At 38.0% G+C, this 26,591-nt stretch overlaps 1 protein-coding gene across 2 annotated transcripts in view; it reads left to right on the forward strand.

Moving 5' to 3' along the window:
• Positions 1-675: 675 nt before the first annotated feature.
• LOC110915102 overlaps positions 676-26,591 on the forward strand; it is a 29,036-nt gene continuing 3,120 nt past the window's right edge. The window contains exons 1-3 of one of the 2 annotated variants that reach the window (XM_022159734.2): positions 676-1,240; positions 1,537-1,803; positions 25,345-26,218. In XM_022159734.2, coding sequence (XP_022015426.1) covers positions 872-1,240; positions 1,537-1,803; positions 25,345-25,557 — 849 coding nt within the window. In that variant the 5' untranslated portion in view covers positions 676-871 and the 3' untranslated portion in view covers positions 25,558-26,218. Of the gene's footprint in view, positions 1,241-1,536; positions 1,804-25,344; positions 26,219-26,591 lie in introns of those variants that run through there. The other variant, XM_022159735.2, reaches the window with a different exon arrangement.

Below are 26,591 nucleotides of genomic sequence, written 5' to 3' on the forward strand. Positions count from 1 at the left end.
AATGAATGAATTGTAGCATGTAAAATTAACTTGGATATTTAGAATATTGATGAGCAAATCGTATCAAATCCTGTAAACGAACCGATATCGTATCGGTACCAAATTTACTATGCCAAATCATTTTCGGTACCAATTTGGTACCCACCATTTGGCGTTTTCAGAATCGTTACTTTTGGTTCGACACCGGTCTAGCACCATACCTTTATTTATTGATTTTTTACCTTCAAATACCATACCGTATTGTACCGAGCATTTTCGGTGCCGGTACCTAATTTCGATGATTTTCCGGATCGGTACTTTCGCTGCCGTTACCGGTACCGAGCTCATCAATATTTTAACGTGTTAGCAACGTAATAACTGAACTGAAAACAACCGAATTTCCAATGTGTAGGACGTGTGGGCCCTATTATTATATATTAGGCTATTTAAAATCGTTTTTTATGACTGAGTGACTAACCTTACCACGTCATTTTATTTATGTTTTGATATTCAATATCTGTTTGCCGTTGCTGACACGCCTTTTGTAGTTATTGAGTTCAGCCGCAACGCACGGGATGAAAATAACTAGTTAGGTTTTATAACACTATAAGCAATATTAACAATATTTCCAATCACACCAATCAAAAAAATTTCACTACTTTAATACTATTATAGGAAAACTAATAACGAATAAAACTTAGAAATTCCACACAATAATACATTACAACTCTAGACACAAAAAAATCCCCCAACTAACTCCACTCCGTCTCTCTCCTCCACCACCACAAACACCGTCGGTCAGCACAGTGGAGACGGAGGAAGTAGGTTCCGGCCGGCGTTACTTCTTCCACAGATACTTAACAGCAAACCACCACCGCCGTTAACCAAAACTATGACCTCTGGTACCACCATTACCACAACCAACAACCCAAACCACCACAACAACCACCACTACTATCCATACTCCGCCACCACTGGCTCCTCCTCCGCCTCTCTCAAAGGCTGCTGCTGCTGCCTCTTACTCCTCTTCTCCTTCCTCGCTCTCCTCGCCCTCGCCCTCGTCCTCGTCATCTTCCTCGCCGTTAAACCCAGAAAACCTCACTTCACTCTCCAACAAGTCGGCATCCAGTACATCAACCTCGCCGCCACACCTACCCCTTTCTCCGCCACTACTCCGCCCTTCGCCGCTGTCAATTCCGCCCCCGGCGCCTCGCTCTCGCTCGCTATTCGCATGATATTTACCGCAAAGAACGACAACAAGGTATAGTATAATATTAAGTAAAGTAAATATTCGTATAATATTTAAAATACTTTTTTTACTTTGATATCTCTAATATAAATACGCTACGCTTGTATGAAATACAAACCGTAATTATGGTCCCGCATGGGACGGGACCATGGTGCTGTGAAGTGAAATATTATGGTCCCGCATGGGACGAGACCATGGTGGTGTGAAGTGAAATATTTAAGAGTATGTTAATTTTGTGGTAAAGTGTAATTATTATACAATCAATAAATCACATTGACCACGTTATATTTTTTTCATTCCTTATTTAGGTAGGGATCAAGTACGACGAGTCCACGTTTACTATCATGTACCGCGGGATTCCGTTAGGTAGGGGTGTGGTCCCGGGGTTTTACCAGCCGTCACATAGCGTACGGCTGGTGCAGACGACGGTGTTGGTGGATCGGGTGAATTTGATGCAGGCGGATGCTGATGAGTTGTTGAAAGATGCTGCGATTAATGATCGGGTTGAGCTTCGGATCTTGGGTGATGTACGGGCTAAGATTCGTATCCTTGGGTTAACTTCACCCGCCGTGCAGGTTAGTGCTTTTGGACTCTTGTTTAGGTTGTTATCATGCTTTGCTTTTTGTCGGAAGGCGTATCTCTTACCCCTTTTGCTAACGTACGCTGGTTAAATGATTAACGTACGCCGTCAAATTGATTCTAGATTTTCAAGAACCTACTTTGTAAAAAAGAAAAAAAGAAAAAAAGAAAAAAAGAAATTGAATTAAGGGTAAATTACAGTTTTCGTCCTTTATGTTTATATCAGATTACAATGGATGACCTTTAACTTCAATAATTACAGTCACAGTCCTTTATTTGGAAAACCCATTACACTCTAGGTCCTTTAACACAAACCAGGTTAAAAATTTCAGTTAAGTATGATATGTGCCATTCACATAAGGGTATGTTAGCAATTTTACTACTATATACAGTACAAAATATCTTTTTATTTCTTTCATCTTTACAACCACACACAACCCAAACCAAGTCCCCTTACTCTTTCTTCTCTCTCATATCTCTCCCTCTCTCTAGAAAATGCCGGCCACCACCACCCTTGTGGCAGAGCCACGGCGGCAGCGCCACCCCGACAGTTAAACACCTTTAAAATCATTTAAAAAGGCTAAATTAAAGGATCCCATTTCCCATACAGTTAACAAAAAATGCAAAATTTCCCATTTACCTATCCAAAAATCATAATTTACTTCCCAAAACAGTCCATGTACCCTTCTAAATGCAACATATGCATTTCTCAAGTATAATACCCAATTAAAAAAACAAACTTTAAGTATAAAACACCCACCAAATTTCCAAGTCAAAATAGTTCATGTCCTCTAAACCTAGGTGGTGGTCATGGTGAATTGGCGTGAATTGGCACCAACCAAATCTGGTAACATTTAATTGAAAACCACTCACCAATTTCTCATATCTGATCCTCCTGCTTGGTCAACCCAATCGGCACCCCTTTGGGTTGGTGGAGATGCGATTCGAACCTGAGTGGTAGATCTGGGCTGAATCTGCAACAATCAACGAAAATAGTTTATTCTCCATGAGAATCAATGGTTGAATCTGATCTCGGATACAGGAATCAACGGTCGAGGTCTACAATGGTTGGGGGTTTCAATGCTGTTGGTCGAAGTGGTGGTGGTGAGGCGTTTAGGTGGTGGCCGGAGTGGTGGTGGTGACTGGTAAGGCGTTTAGGTGGTCATCGTGGCAGTGGCGCTGGAGTGGTGGTTGGGGTTGCGGTGAAACTTTAGGTTACAGGGGATATGGATGAGTGTAGAGAGAGTGAAAGAGGATGTCTAGTATAAATTGTTAATTGTTAATTAATATAATAGGTAAAATTACTAACATACCCTCATATGAAAAGCAAATGATATATTTAACTGAAATTTTTAACCTGGTTTGTATTAAAGGACCTAGAGTGTAATGGGTTTTCCAAATAAAGGACTGTGACTGTAATTATTGAAGTTAAAGGTCATCTATTGTAATCTGATACAAACATAAAGGACGAAAACTGTAATTTTTCCTTGAATTAATTAGTTATGCTGAAAGATATAAAGATGCTGTCTTATGTGTTTCTTTAAATGTTAAAGAATACTTTAAATTTAATTTGTGGAAGGTACTAGACATACAAAAGGTTACAATCTCATAGGTGTTTTAATAAAGTTAATTTAGAACCCTCTTTTTATATAATATAACATTCTCTCTGATTTTATACACTTATGGTAGACCACTTTTTTCCCAATTTATATGCATTTATTTGCCTTTAAATGATTCCTTTCATCTTTATGTTGTTTAGCGTACAGAGTTACGTTTAGCTAACCATATACTCCGTATGTATTATTTAAATAAATGTGTTGAATATTGTTTTATGATATATGCGTAATGGGTTACTTTTCTTGTGGTGGTGGCTGCCGTGTCACAACCACATGACTGTAAGATTGTCTCCCCAATCATTGGTAGTGGGTGCCTGTGTTCTTAACTCCTTTCCGATCAATCATATGTTTTTTTAGATTATTTTAGGTTGTTTTATTTACACACCCCTATAATCTTATTTTCACATCCCTAGGCCGGGTATAATGTTAAACGGGCTCTTATAGAATGTTAATGCACAGAATTTAATGTGGGGGAATGTGTTGTTTGTTTTACATAGGGCTGTAAACGAACCGAACGAACACGAACAAGGTCTTGTTCGTGTTCGTTCGTTAAGGAAATAAATGTGTTCACGAACGGTTCATGAACACTTACCGAACGAGATTTTATGTTCGTGTTCGTTCATTAAGGAAATGAGTGTGTTCGCGAACGGTTCACGAACACAAACAAACACAGATAAATTTGGCGAACGCGACGAAGGATAAAGATAGATGGCCCAGAGACTAGCACTCGAACTTGCATCCCTTATTGTGGAACGGAGGTCGATCGTATTCGCCAATGTAAATAATGAGAAATGAAAGGGAAATGATGCATAAACAAGGTGAAAGTGAGTTTCCTAGTTTAATTGTTAGGGTAATAAAATAAATAAAAGTTTAATAATATAAAAAGTACAAATAAAATATAAAAAAATACAAAGATCTTCAACTAAAACACAAACATACGAACATAAACAAACGCAAATCAACGAATGTTCATGAACATGTTCACGAACACGTTCACGAACACCTTACCGAACGTTCACGAACGCAATCGAACGAACGCGACCTCTGTTCATGTTCGTTCATTTAACTAATCGAACGAAATTTCTTGTTCATGTTCGTTCGTTTATTAAACGAACGAACATAAACGAACTTCTCGCCGAACGGTTCACGAACTGTTCGCTGAACGTTCGGTTCGTTTACAGCCCTAGTTTTACATGTATACGGGCCGTATAGCTTTATACGAGCTGTATAGGGTTGTATACGAGCAATATAATGTTATATGGTCTGCATAATTTTGTTTCACAGGTTTGATATGGTTTTTTAGTTTTAAAATCTGTATACGGGTCGTATAAGGTTATACGACCCGTATAGCCCGTACAGAAAAGTTAATTTTTGATGCAATCGGAAACCCGTATAGAATAGTTAATTTTTGGTGCAATCGGAAAACCGTTTAATAAGTTTAGTAATTCTTTAAATAGTGTTTGCATATTATTTAGATATATCGGATTATGTTACGAGTTTGTAGTTAAACGTACTAATAATGTTTAATAAGTTTCCACTTTGTAAAACGATAAATATGTGATATGATTATGATAAACACTACGACAACAATTATTAAACAAACAACTTTACATCTAAACATAAGATTAATATTTACAATGTTTTACATCAAAAACAAACAAAAAGATAAATTTTTACAATGTTTCAAACGTAAAATAAAAAAAATAAAAAATACAATAAGCAGCTATGGCGATGGTGGTTGTGGTGGTGGTGCAACGCCAGCTCGTGGAGGTAGGGCGCACCAGAATGTATAGTCATAATCGCCTCGACCATCCACTGTACATCCCCCCTGACAGTAGCTAAATCTACCCGTATGGCAGCTACATCCGACTCGACTGAGCGAGTCTCTCCTCCACCCCCAGTGGAGGCGTCACACGAGGTCTCACGCTCCGTCGATCGTACGGGCGATCACCGTGTACATCCTACGCAGCTACCTGTGATATATCGACGGCATCATCGCCCGCCCCCTGTACTTCGTGTCCCCCGGCCTCGCCTCCCTATCCGTCCCCCCCCCCCCCCCCCGGCTCCCTCTCCCCCGCCTCCCTCATCCCCGTGACCCTCATCCTCACCATACGACCAAATTAATTTTTTCCAACGAATTGGTGTTAGTTAAATGATACCATGACAAAGATGCCATCTAAAATTTAATTTTGGTAGTCCTTTGTTGACTAAACCAAACGTTCTTTTCGTTCTACTAAATGGTATGACAAAAGATGCCTTCCATGTGCTAGTAGTTTGTAATCATCAAATTTGATTACAAAACTTATCGTAGAGCCTAGACTAAAACAAGTAATGTTTATGGGTATCATTTTTTGTCTAAAGCCATTATTCTTTTTGGTTGTCATATATTGACTAGACCAAATGTTTACAAGACTTGTAGTATCCTGTTTACTAAAGCAAACGATTTTAGAATCGTTTGTTTTGAATTGTAGAATCAATCCTTTGAATATAGAATTCATGATATTGAATTTACGAAATTCATTCATTTGTAGTTACGACCATTTTTGATTGAGTAAATCATTTAATTTCGATAATAGTTAATCGATTGTTGTTTGTATATGTTTATAAAAAACAGATGTTTATAAAAATGCTTAAGGAGAGATTAACATAAATATTTCGAAGTAATTTAACAGTTAGAATAGAATATACCTTTCCTCCTTATCCGCCTAAGTAAATCTTTAAGTTGATTTTTCCAAGTGACCAACCCAACCAATTCTTCCCTACGGCCTTCTGCCTAAACGGTACTCTTATGGCTCCAGGGCTCCAGGTTTTGCAAAATTTTAAAGATGAACATAATGGATAAAAAGGAAACTGATATTTTTATTCATAACTGTTCTTCCCTAAGGAAGAACTTCTTGATATTTACATAATACTCTCCTTTAGCAAGGAGACTACTCACTTACACACATATTTGTTACAAATGAAAAGTTAGAAAGGAAATGATACGAGAGATAAGGGATGCCTAAACTTAAAGAATTCAACTTCTTTATATAGTAGAAGTGAATTTTACAAAAGACCAGTATAGCCCTTAATCAACCGTCATGGATGAGGTTTATTTAATCGACAAACACGTATGTTGGGTCCAGTTCTCGAGTGTCTTCATCTGAAGAATAGCTGCCTTTTTCAGCAGAGGTTTTGTTTTCTTCAGAAGAAGATGCTTTACAATATTCGCACTGATGGTTTTCAAATGTGCGTTGTAACTTTTGGCAAAGCTGTTCTTTAGTGGCGGGGCCTACTTCTATCTTATTGAAAATAATGCATTGCTCCATCCTTTCTAGAACTTTTTTTTCATGTAGTGGTAACAGAGTTCCACTATAGCTAGTAATTATGCAGTTGGTGCTGCAATAATTTACTTTATTAAATCTTACTGCTTTAATTTTTTGTAGGTTATTTAGGATTTGTATAAATCCTTTTGTCCTAATATCTAGCCATTTTTCATAGTCTTCTTTTATAACCCTTGAAGGGTTGATTGTTCTTGTTTTGGCAATACCAATTTCTAAATGATGGTAACTTGGAAAGGTTTTTCCTTGATACCAGTCAGGGAGTGTAGAACTACACTTGATGAAGATATTTGCATCTCTTGCAGCGGCAATTTTCTTTCGAAAATTTTTGATAGCTTTCTTCACTCCTTCGGATAAATTACTTATTTCAAGTAAATTAGGAGAAGGGTAAATGAACTTTGCTAATCCAGCAAAAAATGCTAGAGAACTAGTTCTGGGCTTGCACCTAGACAAAAGATAATAAGACTTTTAGTAGCCTTATCTTCCGTGTAAATATGTTCGAACTCGAAATCGTTTTGGCTTAGGGCTCTAGCCTTTGACCAAATTGTTCTGAATTCGTCTAAATATATAATATCTTTTTCTTCTTTCTCTTCTTTATTTTTGGTTTTGAGAAAGTGTTCCTGAATTCAACGACCCTTTCTTTTTTCTTAGGCTTCAAAGGTTCAGAAAAAATGGTTACCTTTAAAGGTATTTCTTTTTTCCCGAAGTTTGCTGAATATCGGGTGGCTTCTTGTTGGGCTTGTAATAATGACCCAATTTTTTTGAAGAGATAGTCAGTTTTGTTAACATAACTTTTGACTATAGACTAGTCTTCATAAATTCCTCTGTGTTCGCCATCAAAGATAACATAAAATCTTTATTTAAGATTTTCTGGTGTCTGAGTGACTTGAGAGTAACTTGGTCTGAGAGAGACCTTTTCAGTTTTTGGCAAACTGTCAGCCATCAACGGAGTTGATGTGCCTTTACCAGAGTCGTTTGCTTCTAGGCTAGATGAAGATTTTAGTACTTCATTTACTCTATTTTTGCTTTTTTCCAAAGCAACAGGAGTAAACGGACTTGATTTTTCTTTATCCTTCGCCGTTTGAGAGGGAGTAGATTCAGATTGTTTCCTTGCGGATTCCTGCTCTGAATTAGCAGTTGGTTCTAGACTTTCGTCATAGAGAGCTATTTGATCTTGAATAGCTTTTAATTCTATTAAAAGAATTTTTTTCTTTTAGGCGTAAAACCTTTAAATTCTCCTTATATTTTTTAACAATAAATCTTGCTTTTGTAAAAGTGATAGGTGATTCTTTGTTTGAAGGATGTGTGCTCCTTAAATAGGCATGGAAAGCATTTGACGCATGTATTTTTTATTATATGTTTTTTGAAAATCTCGTGTCAAGCAATTAGCCAGCACGTTTTTGGCCCCCTTAAGATGCTCACTGTTGAAAGAATATCTTGAAAACCAGATCTGCCATCTGACAAGACGGCCTTGTTTGTTATCTCCAGAAATTTTTGTTTTCAGAAAATAAATAAAATTTTTATTATCTGTCCTGACTAGAAATTTTACAGGAGTAAGATAAATAGAAAATTTAGAAATAGTGTTTTTTACCGCAAGTAATTCTTTTTCATTACTGTGGTAATTTCTTTCGGCTTGTTTAAAGCTCCCAGAAGTATACTTACATATGTAATCCTTTTGGAAGATAAAGTTTTGGAAAACTGGTTAAGTTTTTCTTTATCTTTTTGATATAGTCTGTATCGGATTGTTTCCATTCCCATATGTAATCCTTTTTTAATTTTACCTGTAAAGGTTTCCTAAAAATCTTTGAAGATATTTTTTATCTTCTAAAGTATCTGGGAATTTTTCAATATATGTTTTTGTGGACAATGAGTCCCTTGATCTATTTCGAGACCTAAAAAGTTTATCTTTTTTTTTTAAAAAAAGATTAGCTTTCTTTTTTGATAAAATAATTCCATATTTTTCATTGTTTTTAAAACTGATAAAACATGAAAATAGTGTTTATTTTCAGAGTTTGAGAAAACTATAATATCGTCGACATAGACGGTACAGTAATTTTCTAAACCTCTTAAAGCATTTTGCATATGTCTTTGAAATATGCTCGGTGCTTGTTTTAATCCAAAAGGAACTACCTTCCATTGATAATGACCATCTGGACATGTGAATGCGGTTAATAACTAAGATTCTTCATCTAACAGTACCTGACAGAAACCATTTTTGCAGTCGAAACTAGAAAAATAGGTTTTTCCTCTCAAAAGAGTTAATAATTCCTGCATACAAGGAAGATTATGGTTGTCGCCTTTAGTAGCTGCATTAATTGCTTTGTAATTTACAAACATGTGCTTTTTTCCTCTTCTTTTTTCAGCTTCATTTTCAACTAAGAATGCTGGAGACATGTGAGGTGATTTACTTGGAATAATTAATTTTAAATCAAGGAATTCCTTAATCTGTTTATTAAATTCTTCTTTGTCCTGTGGACTGTATTTCATAGGTTTTACCCTAATAACAGTTTTAGGATCTGTTAGTTCTATTGATGTTATCATCCATTTTTTGGACTTTTCAGGATCTATAGGATTTTCTGAACAAATCTTTTCAAGTAGTTCTTCAATTTTTTGAAACTTTTGTATTTCAAGTAAAAATATTCTTTCCGGTTTTATAACCTCTTGAACAATATTAGTTCCAGGAATCTGTTTTATCTTTGAATCTTTTTTCATGGATTCAAGAAAATCTTGTTTTCCGATTTGAAAAGCTTTTGTAATTTTTTTAATCAAAATCATTCTTTTATAGATAGTAGGAATGGTAAATGGTTCTCTAGAAAAATAGATTATAAGATTTCTACAAACCTGGTCTAATTTAATGACTTCTTTGTTAGCAATAATTGCCTTAATATCTTTGGGAGTGTTTTCCCATAGATCATCAGGAATTACATGCTTGCTTGCTAAACAAAGACTTACCCATGTATCTACATAACAATGTAGAGCAATTGTTTTATATCCTTTGAAAAAGCTTTTTCCTTTGATATAAATTGAATTTGGATTAGTTATATTTGAATATGCTAATTCAAAACAATGAGTTTATTTATGATTCTCATCCCCCCAACTAAAAGAGTGGTTAGAATTCTTTATTCAATCGTTCTTTTACCTTATCTCTGACGATGGGAATTTTCATTAAGTAGGCATCAATCCAAGAATGGAATTCACCTGTGCCTAATTTATATAAATTTGTTTCATAAAGACAAGTAAAGTCGTCTAAATGACATGTATCACAAAGTCGTGCTTTAGCAAGATTTTGTCTTGCTTTTTCTAGCAACTTTTGATTTTCTCGGTCTTTATCTGTCATGAAGTCAAGACCTAAAAACATCATGTATATTGCATTTATTATTTGATCAAAAAGATCCTCACCATGCAAATCTTTATTCCAAGTTGTTCCTTTGATGAAGTCTTTGTTTTAACTGTTGTAGAAAAAGCAAGACAAAATCTTGCTAAAGCACAACTGACGACTTTACTTGTCTTTATGAAACAAATTTATATAAATTAGGCACAGGTGAATTCCATTCTTGGATTGATGCCTACTTAATGAAAATTCCCATCGTCGGATGGAATAAAGAATTCTAACCACTCTTTTAGTTGGGGGGATGAGAATCATAAACAAACTCATTGTTTTGAATTAGCATATTCAAATATAACTAATCCAAATTCAATTTATATCAAAGGAAAAATATTTTTCAAAGGATATAAAACAATTGCTCTACATTGTTATGTAGATACATGGGCAAGTCTTTGTTTAGCAAGCAAACATGTAATTCCTGATGATCTATGGGAAAACACTCCCAAAGATATTAAGGCAATTATTGCTAACAAAGAAGTCATTAAATTGGATAAGGTTTGTAGAAATCTTATAATTTATTTTTCTGAATAACCATTTACCATTCCTACTATCTATCAACAAGACTCAGGTATGGATTTACTTCTTGAAAATAATTTCTGTCAACTTTATGAACCTTTGACTCAATGGTTAAACAGAGTATCCTTTTATCTTAATCAAGAAATGATTTTGATTAAAAAAGTTACAAAAGCTTTTCAAATCGAAAAACCAAATTTTCTTGAATCCATGAAAAAAGATTCAAAGATAAAACAGATTCCTGGAACTAATATTGTTCAAGAGGTTATAAAACCGGAAAGAATATTTTTACTTGAAATACAAAAGTTTCAAAAAATTGAAGAACTACTTGAAAAGGTTTGTTTAGAAAATCCTGTTGATCCTGAAAAGTCCAAAAAATGGATGAAAGCATCAATAGAACTAACAAATCCTAAAACTGTTATTAGGGTAAAACCTATGAAATATTGTCCATAGGACAGAGAAGAATTTAATAAATAGATTAAGGAATTACTTGATATAAAATTTAATTATTCCAAGTAAATCACCTCACATGTCTCCAGCATTCTTAGTTGAAAATGAAGCTAAAAAAAGAAGAGGAAAAAAGCACATGGTTGTAAATTACAAAGCAATTAATGCAGTTACTAAAGGTGACAGCCATAATCTTCCTTGTATGCAGGAATTATTAACTCTTTTGAGAGGAAAAACCTATTTTTCTAGTTTCGACTGCAAAAATGGTTTCTGGCAGATACTGTTAGATGAAGAATCTCAGTTATTAACCGCATTCACATGTCCAGATGGTCATTATCAATGGAAGGTAGTTCCTTTTGGATTAAAACAAACACCGAGCATATTTCAAAAACATATGCAAAATGCTTTAAGAGGTTTAGAAAATTACTGTACCGTCTATGTCGACGATATTATAGTTTTCTCAAACTCTGAAGATAAACACTATTTTCATATTTTATCAGTTTTAAAAAACAATTGAAAAATATGGAATTATTTTATCAAAAAAGAAAGCTAATCTTTTTAAAACAAAGATAAACTTTTTAGGTCTCAAAATAGATCAAGGGACTCATTGTCCACAAAAACATATACTGGAAAATTTACACAAATTCCCAGATACTTTAGAAGATAAAAAACATCTTCAAAGATTTTTAGGTAGGTTAACCTATGCTGAGAGTTATATTCCTAAACTCGCAGAACTTAGGAAACCTTTACAGGTAAAATTAAAAAAGGATTACATATGGGAATGGAAACAATCCGATACAAACTATATCAAAAAGATAAAGAAAAACTTAACCAGTTTTCGAAAACTTTATCTTCCAAAGGAAAATGAATTTTTAATCATTGAAACAGACGCTTCTCACGATTATTGGGGAGGAGTTTTGAAGGCCAGAACAACCGAAAAGGAAGAAATATGTAAGTATACTTCTGGGAGCTTTAAACAAGCCGAAAGAAATTACCACAGTAATAAAAAAAAACTACTTGCGGTAAAAAACGCCATTTCTAAATTTTCTATTTATCTTACTTCTGTAAAATTTCTAGTCATGATAGATAATAAAAATTTTACTTATTTTCTGAAAACAAAATTTTCTGGAGATAACAAACAAGGTTGTCTTGTCAGATGGCAGATGTGGTTTTCAAGATATTCTTTCGACATTGAACATCTTGAGGGGGCCAAAAACGTGCTGGCTGATTGCTTGACACGAGATTTTCAAAAAACATAAAATAAAAAATACATGCTTCAAATGCTTTCCATGCCTATTTAAGGAGCACACATCCTTCAAACAAAGAATCACCTATCACTTTCACAAAAGAAAGATTTATTCTTAAAAAAGATATGGAGAATTTAAAGGTTTTGCACCTCAAAGAAATTTTTTTTTTGATAAAATTAAAAGCTATTCAAGATCAAATAGCTCTCTATGACGAAAGTCTAGAACCAAGTGCTAATTCAGAGTAGGAATCCGCGAGGAAACAATCTAAACCTATTCCCTCTCAAACGACGAAGGGTAAAGAAAAATCAAGTCCGTTTACTCATGTTGCTTTGGAAAAAAGCAAAAATAGAGTAAATGAAGTACTAAAATCTTCATCTAGCCCAGAAGCAAACGGCTCTGGTAAAGGCACATCAAATCCGTTGATGGCTGACAGTTTGCCAAAAACTAAAAAGGTTTCTCTCAGACCAAGTTACTCTCAAGTCACTCAGACACCAGAAAATCTTAAATAAAGATTTTATGTTATCTTTTATGGGGAACACAGAGGAATTTATGAAGACTGATCTATAGTCAAAAGTTATGTTGACAAAACTGACTATCCCTTCAAAAACTTGGGGTCATTATTACAAGCCCAACCAAAAGCCACCCGATATTCAGCAAACTTCGGGAAAAAAAAAATACATTTAAAGGTAACCATTTTTTCTGAACCTTTGAAGCCCAAGAAAAAAGAAAGGGTCATTGAATTCAGTAACACTTTCTCGAAACCAACAATAAAAGAGGAGAAAGAAGAAAAAGATATTATATCTTTAGACGAACTCAGAACAATTTGGTCAAAGGCTAGAGCCCTAAGCCAAAACGATTTCGAGTTAGAATATATTTACACAGAAGATAAGGCTACTAAAAGTCTTATTATCTTTTGTCCAGGTGCAAGACTAGAACTAGTTTCTCTAGCATTTTCTGCTGGATTAGCAAAGTTCAGTTACCCTTCTCCTAATTTACTTGAAATAAGTAATTTATCCGAAGGAGTGAAGAAAGCTATAAAAAATTTTCGAAAAAAAATTGCCGCTGCAAGAGATGCAAATATCTTCATCAAGTGTTGTTCTACACTCCCTGACTGGTATCAAGGAAAAACCTTTCCAAGTTACCATCATTTAGAAATTGGTATTGCCAAAACAAGAATAGTCAACCCTTCAAGGGTTATACAAGAAGACTATGAAGACTATGAAAAATGGCTAGATATTAGGACAAAAGGATTTATACAAATCCTAAATAACCTACAAAAAAATTAAAGCAAGGAAGCTTTAATAAAGTAAATTATTGCAGCACCAACTGTATAATTACTAGCTATAGTGGAACTCTATTACCCCTACATGAAAAAGAAGTTCTAGAAAGGATGGAGCAATGCATTATTTTCAATAAGATAGAAGCAGGCCCCGCCACTAAAGAACAGCTTTGCCAAAAGTTACAACGCACATTTGAAAACCATCAGCGCGAATATTGTAAAGCATCTTCTTCGGAAGAAAACAAAACCTCTGCTGAAAAAGGCAGCTATTCTTCAAATGAAGACACTCGAGAACTAGACCAAACACATGGGTTTGTCGATTAAATAAACGTCATCCATGACGATTGATTAAGGGCTATAATGGTCTTTTGTAAAATTCACTTCTACTATATAAAGAAGTTGAATTCTTTAAGTTTAGGCATCCCTTATCTCTCGTATCATTTCCTTTCCAACTTTTCATTTGTAACAAATATGTGTGTAAGTGAGTAGTCTCCTTGCTAAAGGGGAGTATTATGTAAATATCAAGAAGTTATTCCTTAGGGAAGACAGTTATGAATAAAAATATCAGTTTCCTTTTTATGCATTATGTTCATCTTTAAAACTTTGCAAAACCTGGAGCCCTGGAGACATAAGAGTACCGTTTAGGCAGAAGCCCGTAGGGAAGAATTGGTTGGGTTGGTCACTTGGAAAAATCAACTTAAAGATTTACTTAGCCGGATAAGGAGGAAAGGTATATTCTATTCTAACTGTTAAATTACTTCGAAATATTTATGTTAATCTCTCCTTAAACATTTTTAGAAACATCTGTTTTTTTTATAAACATATGCAAACAAGAATCGATTAACTATCATCGAAATTAAAAATGATTTACTCAATCAAAAATGGTAGTAACTACAAATGAATGAATTTTGTAAATTCAATATCATGAATTCTATATTCAAAGGATTGATTCCACAATTCAAAACAAACGATTCTAAAATCGTTTGCTTTAGTAAACAAGATACTACAAGTCTTGTAAACATTTGGTCTAGTCAACATATGACAACCAAAAAGAATAATGGCTTTAGACAAAAAATGATACCCATAAACATTACTTGTTTTAGTCCAGGCTCTATGACAAGTTTTGTAATCAAATTTGATGATTACAAACTATTAGCACATGGAAGGCATCTTTTGTCATACCATTTACAAGAACCAAAAGAACGTTTGGTTTAGTCAACAAAGGACTACCAAAATTAAATTTTAGATGGCATCTTTGTCATGGTATCATTTAACTAATACCAATTCGTTGGTAAAAATTAATAAATATAACGATTCCGCATCCCTCTCCCTCTCCCTCGCCCCCTCCCCCCGGCTCCCTATCCCCCGCCTCCCTTACCCCCGTGACCCTCATCCTAACCATACGACCAAACCACCCCGTGTCCCCCAACCTCGCGAGCCAAACCCATCGCGCACGTTGTGGCCCTCCCAACCCGATGAAGCTGGAGTGATACGGTCCTAGTCTTTGCCACATGCGGGGACAAGACGCGAGGGTAATGCTTTGCCAGACGGGTGACGAAGCCCCCACAATTGATGTAGGTAGAGGGACGCTTAAAAGCGTACTCGGAGAAGTATGCGGCCAACTTGTACGCAAAGTTGCCCCCCCCCCGATAAGTAAGTCGTGCAAGTAGAAAATGTCACTTTGGGCGACCCACTCCTTGCAATCATTACGACCGGCGATCGGCAGGGCGATACACCAATTTAGGTATCGTTGTAACGGGTCATAAAAGCGACTCGCCCGCGCCTTTGGGGATCACGAACTCTCTGGACCCAATAGTGCGCCACCAAGTCCACAACACGTCAATGGAGGTACTGATGGGCACATCCAAAAATGCCTGGGACTCTGAGTACTCCTGTGAGTACAGACCCAAGGCAACAGCGAACTCGGTAAGTGTCATCCGATAACTCTTCCCGCAAAGGGTAAAAGATATCGCGTGTGTCGTCAAAAAATGCTCTAACCCCCACCCCGGGTGTCCGTAAATGAAAAGGTATATAAAAACTCTAAAGTAATCTCCCTGTGGGCCCGTTCTTCGGCGGCATCAAATAAACGGTCCCACGGGGAGTTGGCTGGCATGAACTCTCGGACCCGACCGATCGATCCAATCTCGGTCAAAAACTCAATATCAATGGTCCGGGGCGCATTCAGCTCCATCTCCCGTAATCTGCCCAAAAATCTGTAGGCAGCCGTACCTCGGGGGATGTCGCGAACAAACTGCGCCACCTCAATAAAATCGGGCAAAACCTCATCCTCCTCCTGTCCGAGTCCCCGACCCTGACCCTGACCCTGATGTTTATGTGCCGCAGCACCTAATGACTCAGCTATATCGTCTATAAAAATAACAATCAAAACTCATAAATCATTATACGATTAGCGTTCACGTATTATACGATTGCTATTCTTGTATACGAACGTATTATACATCTCATATACGATCCGTACACATCAAGTATAGGTTTCGTATACACACGTATTATACATCTCGTACACGATCCGTAAACATGAAGTATACGTATCGTACGCGCAAGTATTATACGCACGTATACACTACGTACACCTCAGATATATGTTTCCTATACGCACATATTATACGTCCCGTATACGCTAAAAATATAACAACCAAGGAATAAAATATAAGGATATACGGTCATATACATTATGTACGATCGTATATAGCTTGAGTATTTAAGAAGTATACGATCGTATACAATGTATACGATCGTATCTAGCTTGAAAATTCAAGATGTATACTACCGTATATAATGTATACATACAATCGTATATAGTTTGTACATTCAAACGTTATACGATCGTATATAATGTATACGATCGTATATAGTTTGAACATTCAAAGGTTATAAGATCGTATACAATGTATACGATCGTATACTCATGATTATTCAGTTGTATATTTCAGTGTCAATTTTTTTTCCAAATTCAATCATACAATCTTAATCGTTACGCCTTTGTACGCTATTCGATTTACTATACAAGACCATAATCTAACATGTTACGGAATCTGAAAGTATACTATATGAAAACGTATCGTTATAGAAGAACGAGAAGAAAACGTCACAAACGCCGAAGAACGCTATCCAAGAACGATCCGAGAGAAAACCGATAGAAGTTTTAGAGAATGTTGAGGTCGTATGGTGGATATGAGGTCGTATAACATATTATACGATCTTTTGTACCTGTATACGGGTCGTAAACTGGTATACGACCCGTATACAACTTATATTATTTTTAATTCGTTCGTATACATCATATACGGTCGTAGTTTTCGTCTTGTATACGAGTCGTATACTCTTATACGGCCCGTATACTATTGAGTATTTTTTATTTTTCTTAAATTACTATATGCGGAAGTGACAAAGACACAGTCGGTATGTGTTAACCTTCATCAATACTATTTTCGTTTTAAACATTTTTTCAAGTTCCATTTCAACAAGTTGCCAAAACATTAATATAACGTGTATGTTCATCATTTTAAATTCATAGGCAACCTAAATCCACGAATTCCTTCGTCTTGTATTTATCAACGATCTTATTATATTGGTTAAAACGTTCCTGGTAAAATTTATACTAACTCTTTGCTGGCGTATTCTGTGTCGGTTGTCGCCACTATCATGACGGGGTTGGCATTGGATGTTCCCCTTCTAATCTGACGTGAATAAAATGGTTCTTGTTAACATGTACAAGCGCGACCATTTGATGAGAAATACTATCTTCGGCTGTTTTGAACATGGGAAAAAACGAAGCACAACCTCTGTCGCTTAATAAGAGAAAAATGACATTCCATCGGTTCGCTATCAGCAACCCCGTGAAAGGAATTTGTAGCCACTTGTCACCAGGTGCTACGCCTATACCGACCTAATCTAATGAGTTTTGAACTTCATGAAACTGAATTTCATTTATTGTATTCCATAATTCGTAGTACCGGCTGCACTCACCTATAAGCTCCCGCCGTATTGACGGCCACTCCATCTCATGAAGCGATAAGCCGACCGCTATAGAATGAAACCCACAATTACCATCACCCTGCACATTTTGTATGTGACTGAGGTATGGATAGAAGCAAGGTGGAATGAACGGTTTGAAGTGCATGAACATATTAAGTTATACGGCAGGCATCAAAGGTAATTTTAGTGTCTCTTCCAATTTTGCCACATTCCTTTTCGTTTTCGAATTCCTAGCTCCTTTCGCAATCTCGTCGATGAACCAAGGTGTTTCACCACAATAACTTTGTGACTCGACAAACGAGTTGTGCCTTGTAGGTTCGTTGTGTGACTCTTGTGTGCCAATAGGGGTGAATCACCATACACGTCTGCCGATGAAAAAAAACTGTGTCTTGAAGGCTCCGTAAACGAATCAACCTTCCTTTGTTGCCAGTGTTGTAAAAGTCGGATTCCAAGGTCGAGTACTCGGCGAGTACTCAGTCCTCGGAACCCCTCCGAGGCGACTTCCTCCTAGGCGGACTCAATTAGTCGGCCTCGGTCAAACTCGGCGCCTAGTTGGCCTAGTCGGCGCCTAGTCGGACCTAGTCGGAAAGAGTCGGTCTAGTCGGTCTAGGCGGTCAACGTGGTTTGTTGACTTTTAATTAGTCAAAATCGGTCAAAATCGGTCAACATCGGCCTACTCGGCCTTGTACTCGGACTACTCGACCTTGTACTCAGACTAGTCGGACTTGCATTCAGAATATTTGAACTTTAAACATGTTTCATTTTAAATTATACTCAGTTGACATGAATTATGCTTATTTTAACATATGTATAATATATAACAATATATAACAAATAATTTTCTTTATAGTTACCATGTCCATAGGGCTGTAAACGAACCGAACGAACACGAACAAGGCCTTGTTCGTGTTCGTTCGTAAGGAAACAAATGTGTTCACGAACGGTTCATGAACACTTACCGAACGAGATTTTATGTTCGTGTTCGTTCATTAAGAAAATGAGCATGTTCGCGAACGGTTCACGAACACAAACGAACACGAATAAATTTGGCGAACGCGACGAAGGATAAAGATAGATGGCCCAGAGAGTAGCACTCGAACTTGAATCCCTTATTGTGGAACGGAGGTCGATCGTATTCGTGGATGTAAATAACAAGAAATGAAAGTGAAATGATGCATAAACAAGGTGAAAGTGGGTTTCCTAGTTTAATTGTTAGGGAAATAAAATAAATAAAAGATTAATAATATAAAAAGTACAAATAAAATATAAGAAAGTATAAAGATCTTCAATTAAAAACACAAAAATACGAACATAAACGAACGCAAATCAACGAATGTTCATGAACACATTCACGAACACCTTACCGAACGTTCACGAACACAATCGAACGAACGAGACCTCTGTTCATGTTCGTTCATATAACTAATCGAACGAAATTTCTTGTTCATGTTCGTTCGTTTATTAATCGAACGAACATAAACGAACTTCCCGCCGAACGGTTCACGAACTGTTCGCTGAACGTTCGGTTCGTTTACAGCCCTACATGTCCATGTACTCCCCGAGTACTCTCCGAGTACTCCGATTACTCCCAACTCCCCAGTCGGCCGACTAGGGACCGCCTAGCGACTTTTACAACACTGTTTGTTGCTGAGCTTCAAAAGGGCATGTTAACCCTCAACCCTGTTCGTTGTACGTTGACCGAAGTTCAGATATTGGTCGCTCCAGAACGAAACAAACCGGTCTATATATGGTTTTAACCAGTTTGAATACAAATAATCCATAATTTCTGAATCAAAGTCAAGTGCAGTTAAGAAAGTCAAATAAGTACGATTAATACACAAAAATAATATAAAACTTACCGTTGCTTATTTTGCTTGGCAATTTTGATCGTATTCGCTCGTACCAGTAGTTGTAGTCAGCATCGGCCGTTGAGTTAATCAGCCTGCCCCACTTGTAAATAAACTTTTCCCAGCATTCCTCGGTTTTAAAGTTTGGCTTGCAATATTTGGCAATGTTTTGCTGTATGTGCCACCTACACAGTGAATGTCTAGCCTTGGGAAACACGGTTGCACATGCTTTCATTAAGGTGCGATCTCTATCCGTTACTATTACACGGGGTTCCATAACACTTTTTAATGAGTCTTTCAACCTCTGTAGAACCCACGTGAAGTTTTCCTGTTTCTCGTTGTTTATGAACACATGAGCAATGCAAAACGACATCAACGTGGATGTAACACCGATAATCTGAACTAGCGGCATTTTGTAACGATTCGTCTTGTAGGTGGAGTCTATAAGCAACACATGCAGGAAGGCATGCCACAACATGTTCGAGTCCGGGTGGATGAAGAAAACATCCTTGACCCGTTTGCCGTTTTCAGATGTTCTATGGTAAAAAACAAACCCAACCTTTTCCAACCGGTCGAAAAGTATCTGCATTGTAGTCTCGCCGACTTGTTCCATTCGACCCAATTTGGCCCGAGCGTTGTATATGGCGTTTCTTGTTGAGACATTATGAGGGTTATGTTCTTTGACAGCAACAAGAATGTCTCGTGATTTTATCTTCTGATGCGTAAGTTGCTCCATCGTCCTCTCTTCCGCTGGAGTCAGCCTCATTAGGGACGGAAGACCCTCTGGATACAGAAAGGGTTCGTGGTTATGTTTAGCTACGTCAACCCTTAGATCCCAATAACGTAACCTCTTTTTGTATGTCCCGATCAGTTGGAACTCGCAACCGGTTTTCCTGGTCCCGCTACGTCTGACCGTGGCTTTTGAGTTGTGCTGGCCGGCACAATCGCACGTAAGCCAAATTTTTAACGGCTGACCGCTTGGGAGTTTCTCGTAGATGGTGCGTTTGGTGATGATGGCGTAGCCATTTTCGCGTCCGACTTCTCTACTTCTAACGAAAACACTTATATGTATGAATTAATGATTAACTCTAATGAATAGGATGCTATGTATTATAGTTTTTGGATGATCTAAGATTTTAATAAAAACAACATCAAACGTGAAAACAGTAAAATATTTAACGTACAACAAATAAACGTAGAATTAAATGTCATACCTGATTGTTTTGTAACTCACTAGGTTCCTGGTCAGCATTTGGACCCTCGGACGGTCCACCACTTCTGGGAGGAGAATGAAAACTACCGGTCGGCGGTCCACCACTAACAGGAGGCGATTCAAAACTAACGGGGTGATGCGATGGATAATAACCAGCATAATTAGGCTGAAAGGCATCCTAACTCCAAGTATCCTGACCTGCATCAGACGCAAGATTGAGATCGAACGGAGCATTCAGATCAAACACACCCGGATTGTCATCTTGATTGTTATCATAACTCCCCTGATTCGACTCGTTAGCCGAGTCAATACCTAAAACGTCACGCCAAAACGACATTGATAGCGTAAATAATTTGAATACAGAGAGATATAGAAGAAACGAATAGAAGTTGAATGAAAATGAATAAAATTAGAGTCGTTTATATAGAGGTTTTTACGGAATATTACATCGTTTCAAACAATTAACACGCGAATCGAGGAATCTAATGTCGAATCAAATAACTCGGACGAATATCAAGGAATCTAACGTCTAATCAAATAACTCGCACGAATATCGAGGAATCTAACGTCCAATCACAATAAAATTATTGTTTTTTTTACTATTTGACGCGACGTATTATTCCTCGATTCACGTGCGAGTAGACGTAAGATTCTCTGATTCGATGTTACATTCCTCGATTCTCGTGCAAGTTATGTGATTAGACGTTAGATTCCTCGATATTCGTGCGAGTTTTTTGATTCGACATTAGATTCCTCGACTCGCGTGTTAATCGTTTGAAACGATGTAATATTCCGTAAAAACATCTATATAAACGACTCTAATTTTATTCATTTTCATTCAACTTCTATTCGTTTCTTCTATATCTCTCTGTATTCAAATTATTTACGCTATCAATGTCGTTTTGGCGTGACGTTCTAGGATTTGACTCGACTCGACTAACGAGTCGAATCAGGGGAGTTATGATAACAATCCGGGTGTGTTTGATCTGAATGCTCCATTCGATCTCAATCTTGCGTTTGTTGCAGGTCAGGATACTTGGAGTTTGGATGCCTTTCAGCCTAATTATGCTGGTTATTATCCATCGCATCACCCCTTTAGTTTTGAATCCTCTCCTGTTAGTGGTGGACCGCCAACCGGTAGTTTTCATTCTCCTCCCATAAGTGGTGGACCTTCTGAGGGTCCAAAGGCTGACCAGGAACCTAGTGAGTTTCAAAACAATCAGGTATAACATTTAATTATATGTTTATTTGTTGTACGTTAAATATTTTACAGTTTTTACGATGTTGTTTTTATTAAAATCTTAGATCATCCAAAAACTATATTACATAGCATCCTATTCATTAGAGTTAATCATTAATCATACATATAAGTGTTTTCGTTAGAAATTCGCTAGCATGGATGAATTGGTGGAGTGGTGTAGAGAAGTCGGGCGCGAAAATGGCTACACCATCGTCACTAAACGCACCATCTACGAGAAACCCCCAAGCGGTCAGTCGTTAAAAATTTGGCTTACGTGCGATTGTGCCAGCCAGCACAACTCAACAGCCAGGGTCAGATGTAGCGGGACCAAGAAAACCGGTTGCGAGTTCCAACTGACCGGGACATATAGAAAGAGCTTACGTTATTGGGATCTAAGGGTTGACGTAGCTAAACGTAACCGCGAACCCTTTTTGTATATAGAGGGTCATCCGTCCCTAATGAGGCTGACTCCAGCGGAAGAGAGCGGAAGAGAGGACGGTGGAGCAACTTACGCATCAGAACATAAAACCACGAGACATTCTTGCTACCATTAAAGAACAGAACCCCCATAATGTCTCAACAAGAAACACCATATACAATGCTCGGGCCAAATTGGGTCGAATGGAACAAGTCGGCGAGACTTCAATGCAGATACTTTTCGACCAGTTGGAGAAGGTTGGGTTTGTTTTTAACCATAGAACATCTGAAAACGGCGAACGGGTCAAGGATGTTTTCTTCATCCACCCGGACTCGAACATGTTGTGGCGCGCCTTCCCGCATGTGTTGCTTATAGACTCCACCTACAAGACGAATCGGTACAAAATGCCCTAGTTTAGATTATCGGTGTTACATCCACGTTGATGTCGTTTTGCATTGCTCATGCGTTCATAAACAACGAGAAACAGGAAAACTTCACGTGGGTTCTACAAAGGTTGAAAGACTCATTAGACAGTGTTACGGAACCCCGTGTAATAGTAACGGATAGAGATCGCGCCCTAATGAACCATGTGTAACCGTGTTTCCCAAGGCTAGACATTCATTGTGTAGGTAGTACATACAGCAAAACATTGCCAAATATTGCAATCCAAGCTTTAAAACCGAAGAAAGCTGGGAAAAGTTTATTTACAAGTGGGGCAGGCTGATTAACTCAACGACCGATGCTGACTACAACTTCTGGTACGAGCGAATACGATCAAAATTGCCAAGCAACGGTAAGTTTTATATTATTTTTGTTTATTAATCGTACTTATTTGACTTGTCTTAACTGCACTTGACTTTGATTTAGAAATTATGGATTATTTGTATTCAAACTGGTTAAAACCATATAGAGACCTGTTTGTTTCGTTCTGGAGCGACCAATATTTGAACTTCGGCCAACGTACAACAAACAGGGTAGAGGGTCAACATGCCCTTTTGAAGCTCAGCAACAAAGGAAGGTTGATTCGTTTACGAAGCCTTCAAGACACAGTTTTTTTTCATCGGCAGACGCGTATGGTGATTCACCTCCTATTGGCACACAAGAGTTTTACAACGAACCTATAAGGCACAGCTCGTTTGTCGAGTCACAAATTTATTGTAGTGAAACATCTTGGTTCATTGACGAGATTGGGAAAGGCGCTAGGAATTCGAAAACGAAATAGAAGGTGGCAAAATCAATGGAAGAGCCCTTTGCTGCCTGCCGTACAACTTAATATGTTCATGCATTTCAAACCGTCCATTCCACCTTGCTTCTATCCATACCTTAATCACATACAAAATGTGCAGGGTGATGGTTATTGTGGGTTTCGATCTATAGTGGTCGGCTTATCGCTTCATGAGATGGAGTGGCTGTCAATACGGCGGGAGCTTATAGGTGAGTGCAACCGGTAATACGACCTATGGAATACAATAAATTAAATTCAGTTTCATGAGGTTCGAAACTCATTAGATTGGTTCTATAGGCGTAGCACCTGGTGATAAGTTGCTACAAATGCCTTTCACGGGGTTGCTGATAACGAACCGGTGGAATGTCATTTTTCTTTTATTAAGCGACATAGGTTGTGCTTCGTTTTTTCCCATGTTCAACACAGCCGAAGACGGTATTCCTCATCAAACGGTCGCGCTTGTACATGTTAACAAGGAGAACCATTTTATTCACGTCACATTATAAGGGGAACATCCAATGCCAACCCTGTCAGGATACTGGCGACAACCGACACGGAATACGCCAGCAGAGATTTGGTATTACTTTTACCAGGAACGTATTAACCAATATAATAAGATCGTTGATAAATACAAGACGAAGGAATTCGTGGATTTAGGTTGCCTATGAATTTAAAATGTTATTTCATGTTTTGACAATTTGTAATGATGAATATACACGTTATATTAATGTTTTGGCAACTTCTTGAAATGGAAGTTGAAAAAGTGTTTAAAACAAAAATAGTATTGATGAAGGTTAACACATAATGATTGTGTCTTCATCACTTCCGCATATTGTAATTTAAGAAAAATTAAAATACTCAATAGTATACGGGCCGTATAAGAGTATACGACTCGTATACAAGACGAAAACAGCGATCGTATAGGATGTATACAAACAAATAAAAAAATAATATAAGTTGTATACGGGTCGTATACCAGTTTACGGCCTATATACAGGTACAAAAGATCGTATAATATGTTATACGACCTCATATCCACCATACGACCTCATCATTCTCTAAAAGTTCTATCGGTTTTCTCTCGGATCGTTCTTGGATAGCGTTCTTCGGCGTTTGTGACGTTTTCTTCTCGTTCTTCTATTACGGTACGTTTTCGTATAGTATATTTTCAGATTCCGTAACATGTTAGATTATGGTCTTGTATAGTAAATCGAATAGGTACATAGGCGTAACGATTAAGATTGTATAATTGAATTTGAAAAAAAAATTGAAACTGAAATATACAACTGAATAATCATGAGTATACAACCGTATACATTGTATATGATTGTATGACCTTTGAATGTTCAAACTATATACGATCGTATACATTATATACGATCATATACATCTTGAATTTTCAAGCTAGATACGATCGACCGTATACTTCTTGAATACTCAAGCTATATACGATCGTACACAATGTATACGACCGTATATCCTTATATTTTCTTCCTTGGTTGTTATATTTTTAGCATATATGGGACGTATAATACGTGCGTATAAGAAACGTATATCTGAGGTGTACGTAGCGTATACGTGCGTATAATACTTGAACGTATGATACGTATACTTCATGTTTACGGATCGTGTACGAGATGTATAATACGTGCATATACGAAACCTATACTTGATGTGTACGGATCGTATATGAGATGTATAATACGTTCGTATACAAGACCAGTAATCCTATAATACGTGAACGCTAATCGTATAATGATTTCTGAGTTGTGATTGTTATTTTTACAGACGATATGGCTGAGTCATCAGGTGCTGCAGCCCGTAGACGTCAGGGTCAGGGTCAGGGACGTGGACAAGAGGAGGATGAGATTTTACTCGATTTTACTGAGGTGGCGAAGTTTGTTCGCAACATCCCCTGAGATACGGCTGCCTACAGGTTTTTGGGCAGATTACGGAAGATGGAGCTGGATAAGCCCCGGACCATTGATATTGAGTTTTTGACTGAGATTGGATCAATCGGTCTGGTCCGGGAGTTCATGCCAGCTAACTCCCCGTGGGACCGTTTATTTGATGCCGCCGCAGAGCGGGCCCACGTGGAGATTACTCTAGAGTTTTTATGTACTTTTACATCTACGGACACCCGGGGTGGGGGGTTTAGAGCATTTTTTGACGACACACACGATATCTTTTACCCTTTGCGGGAAGGGTCGCCGGATGACACTTCCCGAGTTCGCTGTTGCCTTGGGTCTGTACTCACAAGAGTACTCAGAGTCCCATGCATTTTTGGATGCGCCCATCAGCACGTCTACTGACGTGCTGTGGACTTGGTGGCACACTGTTGGGTCTGGAGAGTTCGCGATCCCCGAAGGCGCGGGCGAGTCGCCTTTACGACCCGTTACACCGATACCTACATCGATGTATCGCCGGTTGTCATGATAGCAGGGAGTGGGTCACCCAAAGTGACCTATTCTAATTGCACTACTTACTTACCGGCGCGGGGGGGGGGGCAACTTGGCGTACAAGTTGGCTGCATACTTCACCTAGTACGCTTTTAAGCGTATCTCTACCCACATCAGCTGTGGGGGCTTCGTCACCCATCTGGCGAAGCATTGCCCTCACGTCTTGTCCCCGCAGGTGGCGAAGGCTATGACCGTATCACTCCAGATTCATCGGTTGGGAGGGCCACAACGTGGGCGATGGGTTTGGGTCGGGGGTCACGGGGTGGTTTGGTCGTATGGTGAGGATGAGGGTCACGGGGGTGAGGGAGCCGGGGGGAGGGAGGCGAGGGAGAGGGGGAAGGAGGAGGCGAGGCCGGGGGACACGGGGTACAGGGGGCGGTTGATGCTGCCGTCGATAGATCGCAGGTAGTTGCGTAGGATGTACACGGTGATCGCCCATAAGATCGACGGAGCGTGAGACCTCGTGTGACGACTCCACCGGGGGTAGAGGAGAGACTCGCTCAGGTCGAGTCGGATGTAGCTGCCGTACGGGTAGATTTAGCTACTGTCGGGGGGGGGGGGGTGTATAGTGGATGG

The sequence above is a fragment of the Helianthus annuus genome, chromosome 16, assembly GCF_002127325.2.
Source record: "Helianthus annuus cultivar XRQ/B chromosome 16, HanXRQr2.0-SUNRISE, whole genome shotgun sequence".
Lineage (NCBI taxonomy): Eukaryota > Viridiplantae > Streptophyta > Magnoliopsida > Asterales > Asteraceae > Helianthus > Helianthus annuus.